This window comes from Solanum pennellii, chromosome 12 (genome assembly GCF_001406875.1).
Source record: "Solanum pennellii chromosome 12, SPENNV200".
NCBI lineage: Eukaryota > Viridiplantae > Streptophyta > Magnoliopsida > Solanales > Solanaceae > Solanum > Solanum pennellii.
In genome coordinates, this window is record NC_028648.1 from 41,646,508 (window position 1) to 41,655,447 (window position 8,940).

At 34.9% G+C, this 8,940-nt stretch overlaps 1 protein-coding gene across 1 annotated transcript; it reads left to right on the forward strand.

Annotated features, from left to right (window-relative positions):
* Window positions 1-279: 279 nt before the first annotated feature.
* LOC114075298 lies at window positions 280-798 on the forward strand. The gene has a single exon (XM_027913784.1). The coding sequence runs from the start codon at window positions 280-282 to the stop codon at window positions 796-798; it is 519 nt and encodes a 172-aa protein (XP_027769585.1).
* Window positions 799-8,940: the final 8,142 nt, after the last annotated feature.

Sequence of the window (8,940 nt, forward strand, 5' to 3'; positions counted from 1 at the left end):
TAATCCTAGTCCTATTAGAATTAGTACTCCTTAATCCTAGTCCTATTAGGATTAGTACTCCTTCCTATATCTCCTATATATATCTCCCATGTATTCCCTTATTAGGTTAACAGTTCAATACAATCAATATTCCTTCACTAACGTCTTTTATGATAATTAGGTTCTGTTTGCATTATATTAGGATTTATATTTGTACTACAGTAGGTCATATATAGATTATTTTAATTAGGAGTCTGCAAGAAGTATCCTTACTTCCTTACTCCTTCGGATTCACCTGGAATGGATCTAATAAACATTAATTTTGATGGAAAAACCTATGTAAATTGGAGAAGAGGTATGTTAATCTCTCTTTTTGCTAAAAACAAATTAGGTTTTATAAATGGATCATGTGAGAAACCGGAAGAGGAAACACCTTTGATTGATCAATGGAGGAGATATATTGATATGTTGTTGGCCTGGCTTCTGTATTCTCTTAGAAGAGAGGTAGCAAAAAGTGTGATTTACTCTCAAACAACTGAGGATCTTCGGAAAGAGTTAGAGAAACGATATGGGCAAACGGATGGTGCCAAGATTTTCCAGTTGCAGAGAGAATTGAAAAACATATATCAAGGGACCAACCATGTTATTAGCTACTTCAACAGACTGAAGAAGATTTGGGATCAAACAAAGGTAACTAATACCTTAATGATATGCAGCTGTGATTGTAATTGTGGTGCAAAAACACACAATGTGAAGATGAATGAAGATCAACAGTTAATCCAGTTCATTATTGGACTAAATGAAAAATTGGAGGCATAAGAGGGAACATCCTCATGATGAAGCCACTTCCAACCACAGCACAAGCATATTCAAACATATTGCATGAAGAAATACAAAGGGGAGTGTACTCTGGTAACCAAATTAATGGTACCGCTGACTCTTTTTCTTTCAATACTAATTCACAAAGATGGAACAATGACAAGGGAAACGGTGAATACAAAGGAAATAATCAAACTTAATATCAATATGCTAACATTGATATGAGAAGGAACAATAGCTTTTGTTCGTATTGTAAGAAGTAGGGTCATGTGAAGGAGAAGTGTTATAAACTTGTTGGATATCAACAATCCTTCAAGTTTAATAATCCAAAAAGAGGGTATAATAACGGACAAGTCAATGCAAGTATAATAGAAGATGCAAAGCATGGAAACAACATGCCTGGGGGATGACCTCACAAGGATTCACAAGTGACCAGTGTGAGAAGTTGATCCAAATGCTGGTGACTCTGTTCAAGCAAGAAATTCAGGTGCTACAGGATCTGAGCCCAATGCCAGTGGTATTGTTTGTGTAAATATTCTACTACTGATATCTTTGATTGTTGTTTTACCACTCTTGGTTCCAACCTCAGGATAATAGATTCAGGGGCTTTACAACACATGACTCATGAAAAATTTCTCCTGCATAACATGAGTGAGGTCCAAGTAAAGCTGCCAAACTCATTTAAAGTCAAGGCTTTCCAAATCGGTTCAGTGATTCTAAATTATGATATTGAACTCAATGATGTTCTCTATGTGCCCTCTTTCAAACATAATCTTCTTTCAATTAATCATTATGCAGGCAACTTGATTGTGATGTTATCTTTCACAAAAATTCTTGTATATTAGAGGTCCTTTCTCTGAAGATGCAAGTAATGTTTGGTATAGAAATTGGTGGACTTTATGTGCTGGATGAAACCTGCGCCAAGTCATAATGTTCTGAGTCATTTTTTGTTTCTGTCAAGTCCTTAGTTTCCAAGAATAGAGTTAGTTCTTTAGATTTAGTGTTTGATAGTCAAGTTTTACTATATTGTGAGTCTGGACAATCTACTGTAAATGGAGACTCTCCATCTCAGTTCAATAGATTCTAATGTTTTTGTTTCTACAAAACTCTGCCATTTTCGTCTTGGGCATTTACCTTACCATGCTATTAAAAATATAAAGGAATTATCACTTAACCCAAACAATAAACATGATTTTCCATGTGATGTCTTCTCGACGGCTAGACAAAGTAATTTGCCTTTCGAAACAAATGTTATATCATCCAATGAAACATTTGAACTGATTCATATAGATACATGGGGTCCTTATGTACCTACATACAAAGGAGAAAGATACTTCGTCACTATTGTAGATGATTTCTCTAGGGCTACATGAACTTATTTTTTATCCACAAAACCAAGTGTTTTTTCCTCTTTGAAATCCTTCCTGTCCCTTAACAAAAGACAGTTTTTAGCTAAAGTCAAGACAATCAGATCTGACAATGCTTATGAACTAGGTTCGGGGATATAACTTTCAGAATTCTTTTCTTCTAAAGGTAATATATATCAAACTTATTGTGTTGGAGCTTCACAACAACACAGAGTAGTAGAAAGAAAGCATAGACACTAGTTGGAAACATGGCCTTTTTATACCAATCCCCACTACCAAAGAAGTTTTTGAGGGATTATCCCTTAACTTCTACTTTAACATTTCGGAAAATCATATGTCTAATGAAGAGACCAATATGCCTTTAGGTACATAGGCACCCCAATGCCCAATATTGAGAAATATTGGGCATAGTATAGAAAAATTGGCTAAGGGATATTAGCCAATTTTCCATATACGAATAAGAAATATACTTTTTGGGTTGTCACACCCCAATCCAAGATTGATGTTCAATAAATGTACCTGCAATGAAAACCCTAAGCTTAAAGAAAAATCCGTTCAGAATAGTTTCACACAAAGTACTAGGCATCTAAGTGTCAAGCCTAGTACCATAGCACATGATCATTTAAAATGATCATGTAAATTAAGCAGTACCCAAGGACATAGTGAGGGTCCTTGGGACAATAAGTAAACATTCCCAAATGAACCATAAATAATAGTTAGTTAGGGAAATACAACAAACCCATGTTCAAGCACATGTGCAAGACATGTGAAAAAGCTGCCAAAGGAGGGGACCACCCTAACCGAATTCGGTTAGGGTAGTTAGGGGGCAAAAACGTGCACAAGGGACCACTCTATGTGGGGCCTAACCTCCCTACCGATTCTAGACTCTAACCTACTGCCCTAAATAACTAAATAACCTAATACTAACTGAATTGGACCCATTAGTGCACCCAACAACCTAGGACCAAAACCGGGTTGACACTAACCTAGTACTAGTTAAACAGACAACCTAGTACCTAACCTAGGATGGTCCAGAAGGTTAGTTATGGTACTAACAACTTCGGGGTACGTTATTAATTCTAATATTTTACTTAATTAATTAATTTATCAATTTAATTAATTAATTTAAAAGGGCTAAACCGAAAATACAAAGGAAATTTCCATATTTCATTTAAGACAAGAAAGGGACAACCTAGTAATTAACCTAGGATGGTCCAAAGAGTTAGTTAAGGTACTAAAAACCTAGGTATACTTTATTAATTATTATATTCTACTTAATTAATTAATTTATCAACTTAATTAATTAATTTAAAGGGGCAAAACCTAAATCATAAAGCAATTTCCAGATTTCGGTTAGAACAAGAAAATGACAACCTAGGATTGGTTATGGTCCTAAAGACTTAAGGGTACTTTATTGATTACCTAAGGTAACCTAATTATTTAAATTATCCATTTAATTAATTATTTTAAATGGTCGAAATGAAATCCTTACACTAACCTAGTATAATTCAAGAAAAATCTTAGTATTTAAACTAGGATGGTCCTAAAGGGTTGATTATAGTTTCAATGACTTAGGGGTACTTTTGTACTTACCGTAGGTCCCTAAATTAATTAAATTAAGGATTTAATTAATTAATATAAAGTCAAAATGTTGACAAAAACCATAGTCAACAACAATTTCCAGATTTGACTATGTGTTATGTTCTTTTATGTTTAGTCAACTTAGGAGGGGTGTTTTGGTAATTGGTTAATTAATATATTAAATTAACTTATTAAACCTAAGTTTTATAATTCAAGATCAGTTCCTAAATCTAAAAATCGCGATCAAAACATTGAGACTCGAAACGCTAAGGCAGTAGGCGATCAAAACATTGAATGAAGTGATCATCGTCCATAAACGATGATATGAATCTACTACACTAAATTAAGTAAGTAACATGAGTTATAACATAATTAAAGGGGTCTAAAGTAAGTAAGTGACCTGAATGGGGTGTTAAAGGAAGTCAAAAGTCTCACTTACACCTAATCTGCTATGCTAAAAGAATACTCACGTATGAAGTTGTTAGAAGGTATGAGACAGTCTCATTAACACCAAAGGATGATATGTAAGGAAAATTCACATTTCATCAATGTAAAGTAAGGATGACCAGTCATCAATAGAGAAAGTACATCTCAATCTAGAAGCAAGCCTCCATATTGCTTAAGTCAACACTAGAAGATAAAGAAGAAATGACCATTCATGTAAGGGGTGAGTAATTATGAAAAGCAAATGTGTTAATGTTAATAAATGTGGTGACAACATGATAAGAGGCTAATGTGAGAGTTTAGAGCATCCTCAAATGAGCCTAAGTAAATGATACCAAAACATACTTACCTATGAGAGTGTAAAGCTAAAGAAGAGACTAGTCTCTATGAACACTCTAAAGAGAGTATTGAGATTAATGTATACTTAATACTAATTATGAGATGAGAAATCATCTATTGAGCTATGATGTACTCATACTAGAAGCAAGCTTCCATGACGTAGTTGAATGTAATGGAACTTTACACTAAGCACCAATAGGCTAGCTATGAGCGGTGATGCCTTCTTTCGTGAAGGGCGGAGGTTCACGTAACTCTTATGTGATGAGACTGTCCGGCATATGCTGAGTATGGGTCTCCTTATATCTCCTAGTCTTTGATCCTACACTGCCAATATAGGGATCTAGCAGGGTTCAATTCCCTATGTACGCTAGCATATTTTGGGTCACTTTAGCCGGTGATTCCACCTTTTTTCGGTGTGGAGCAAACACTAGATTTCATGATGCTCACATAATCTATGTTGGTTAACGTTAAATTTCCCAAATAAAGAATGAGGTCAGCCTCAAAGTATGAAAGATAATGAAATGAACGATACCGAAGGTATTTGTGCAAGACAATCAGGAGGTGAAATCAGATTCAAGTAATGACATTAGGTCATTCTTGGTCATTGAACTTCATGATCCCGATGAGAGTCTTAACTTCATCCTAGGTATAGCTGGTGTTTACATCAGCCTAGGAATGAATGAAATGAATAATGTGAAGTACGAATGAACGAATGAAGAAGACTCTGTGTTTGCCAAAGAAGGCCCTCGGGTTGAGGTCCCATATGTTTGGCCTTCACTTGAGATGTATTAATGTTACATCAACTATTCCAAAGTCTCGTGTATATGAAATGTATAATAAAAAACATGAAAGTAATGAAATCAATGGCATGATCAATAGAGAATCGCTTTTGAAAGGTAATGAATATATAGTGTAAAGAATGACTCACTATAAGGTAGGGAAATCATTCCTTAGTCCTTAGATTACTTACTTGATTCATTGTGGGTATGGGACTACAATGAATCATTGCACTACTAAGTAAAACGTAGGATCAAAAGAATTATTAAACTACACAACAAGAAGAGGAAAAAGACTGAAAAATAAACTACGGCTTGTGCCAATATTGGAGTATGAATAGATGCCTCAAGGTATATAAACAGGGTTAATAACCAATTAATGGGCATAGTCAATAAAGATTGGCTTATAAATACATTCATACCCAATTTAAGAATGAAATATTTATCTTGTAAGTAAGGTAGCCAATAATGGAGCATGGATTATGAATCAACTAAAGAATAGGCATAGCCAATAAATATTGGCATATATATATAATCATATCCAAAGGAAATAAGAATGAACAATCTAAAGTAGAGTAGCCAAATCATCTCCTTCGTCTTGTGAACTGCTTACTCGATTCATTGTAGGTATGGGACTACAATGAACCATTGCACTTGTAAGTGAAACATAATATTAAAGGAGATCATTGAACTACATAAAAAGAAGATGAAAAGGAATGAAAAATAATCTATGTCAAAAATAGGGCTCTCGGGTTTGGACTATCAAATTTCCAAATCTTCGCTCGACTTGTTCTAAAATTTTGTGGATGATACTAATGTTTTGTAATCATATAGAAAATGAGTTGAGTGCTTTGAATGCATTAAAATACATCATATTCATACCACAATTCACATCTAACGATTTAGAAAAGTCTAGTCACTAGGCTTTCCAGAAATAGCATGATGTTTTAGGAAGAGCTTTCTTTGATCATGCATAGCCTTATATGTATGTGTGCATACATGAATACTTAGTACAAGTGGTGTACTAACCCCTACTATATATTATTTTATAGATGCAGGTTAAGGGACAGATTGACGACCCTTGCAACGGTTTGGACATCAGCGTTTCTCCAGACCATTTGGTAAGTCCTCTTGATTTCGAGGATGCTACAATTTTAGTCTAGCCTTAGTTTTAGACAAAGCTAGTGGATGTTGTCCCTAGTGTTTCCTTCGTACTTTCATGTCAAAGCTTTTATAATAAGGCCGTGTTTGGAAATCGTATTTATCGTATATTCTTATTCTGTTTCGAATTGATTCTTATGATAGATGGTTGTGACATTTATGTTGAGCTTAGTATATGATGAATTCATGAAATAACTATATGAAGTTTATATACACTTCATACGTTTAAAAATTTTAAATTTTCCGCTAAAATTAACCATATGAATGTGATGAATGTAAGATGAGGCTTGTCTGCGACCTCTGAGAGGTCAACGACGCCAGTTGCAATTCAGATTTCCGAATCCGGGTCATGACAACTACTCACTTAATTAATAGATTTCCCTCAAAAGTTCTAGGTAATACATCTCCTTATAAAGTGTTGTTTTGAAAAACACCAAATTATGCTCAGCTTAAACCTTTTTGTTGCTTATCTTTTGCTTCCACATTGACAAGAAATATGGACAATTAATGCCGAAAATCTTGCCAGAGTATTCTTAGGGTACCCTTTCTTTCAGAAAGGATACTAGATCCTTAATCTTGAAATAGGTCAAGTAATAGTATTTAGATATGTCAAGTTTTCATAAACAATTAGTCACGTCCCGAGCCAATACCCTGAACGTGGCCGACGCTTAATGACCATTGTTGGGATTTAGCGGACCCTTGACATGGCTTACGTAACTCAGCGGAAGACTTAACTCAATACAAGAAAAGTTCTCATAAGAAAACTTGGACTAAATAACTTGGCAAAATTGGCACTTAAGTCTCATAGCAAAACATTTGCAATATAAAGAAGAGACTCAAAACTAAATTATCTGACTATCTATGAAGCCTCTATAATACTACGATAGATATTGGTACAAACCTCAAAACATCCTAACAAATAAAGTTTGAAAGCAATAAATATGTGTCCTCTTAAATGCAAGGAGGATCACCACTGACTTTGAGTGGTTAGCTGGATCAACGAGACGCTGGATGATGTTGATCATGGTTACCTGCGTCAGCATCATGATATGATGCGGGACAATTGGCATCAGTACATTGAATATACGAGTATGCAAGTTGGAATGCTAAAAACAACTAAGCTTGAAAAAAAGTAAGAAAGAACACTTACCTTGGTTCTGCTCAACTCATGAATAACTTGACTAAATATAAAGCAATAAGACACATACAATATATAAAAGCTTGTAAAACAGTGAGGGCACTTAGTTTGTTAAAGAAAATACAGTAACAAATTTATCTTTCCTTATATATGAAGTAATATAGTTTGTGTAGGAGATTCTCTAACCGACAACCACCACTTTGAGCCTAAGTGGTGATCAACGTCTAGCCACGCTGTCAGAACTGTCCTATACTTTGTTGTCGCACAGAACTACTTAATTTAGTGGATCCACTACATTAACTTACGTGATCATCTAAAGATTGTGGTCATTAATACCCATAACAGCTAAATGGTTTTCATGGATACTTGAGCTAATATGAATGCTCATCCCCACATCGGTGCTCTATAGTACTCCTAGAATGTACTTTAGCTCATGTGGTTTTAAAACAACTTCTTTCCTTGGTTGAAATAATTGTTCAACATTTAGCTTTAAACAGCTCTCTTGGAATCAATATTCCCTTTTTCTTATTCAAAACCCTTTTGGAACTCTTAGCTTCCTCTTAACTTAAATGTGAAAACGTTTATAAACTCTTAGGGAATACTTTGTTCCATATATTTCTTTGAAGGAAAGACTTCAACTCTTTACTCATTACTCAACTTGAAACTTCAATTTTAGAAGAAATCATTAAATGTTATTAAAGACTCTTGAAAACCTTTAAAAACTTTGCTTTGGACTTGTTTTTTAACTTTATTATTGACTCTTAACCTCTTTTCCCTTGACCTTAATTATCCTTTAATGAAATTATGAATTCAAGGCTATGATCCGTGTTTTTGGTTCTTCCTATGTGTTTAGAAATCATTTGAAGTAATTAGAATCACTAGAGAGTGTTAATATACCTTAGAAGGACTTAAAACGGTTAAACTACGAAAACTAGGGGAAAACAATGATTCAGGCGCAACCGGGGCGTGCCGCTCCATCTTTTAGCGACTGAGGATAATTTTGGGTGTACTGCAGGCGCGCCGCCCCAGCATTCATGGCGCTATGGGGGCACGACGTTCCTGGGCTGCCCAGATGTGTCTGACGAGTTTTTCAACTCATTTTCTGATATTAATTCCTCTAAAACTCCAGAGTTCTCTTTGCAAACACTCAGGACCATTTATACGTCCAATACCCAATAGACCTAACTTGAAAAGCAACTCGGAAATTTCTAATCAACATCAATGGGCATTCAAACAACTCAACCAATTGGAATTCGACAAGATTCATAAAGAACTCACTTCTTATCACGTAAACAATTTCAAAACCACAGAACTGAAACAGGTTTTGTGTGTGGAT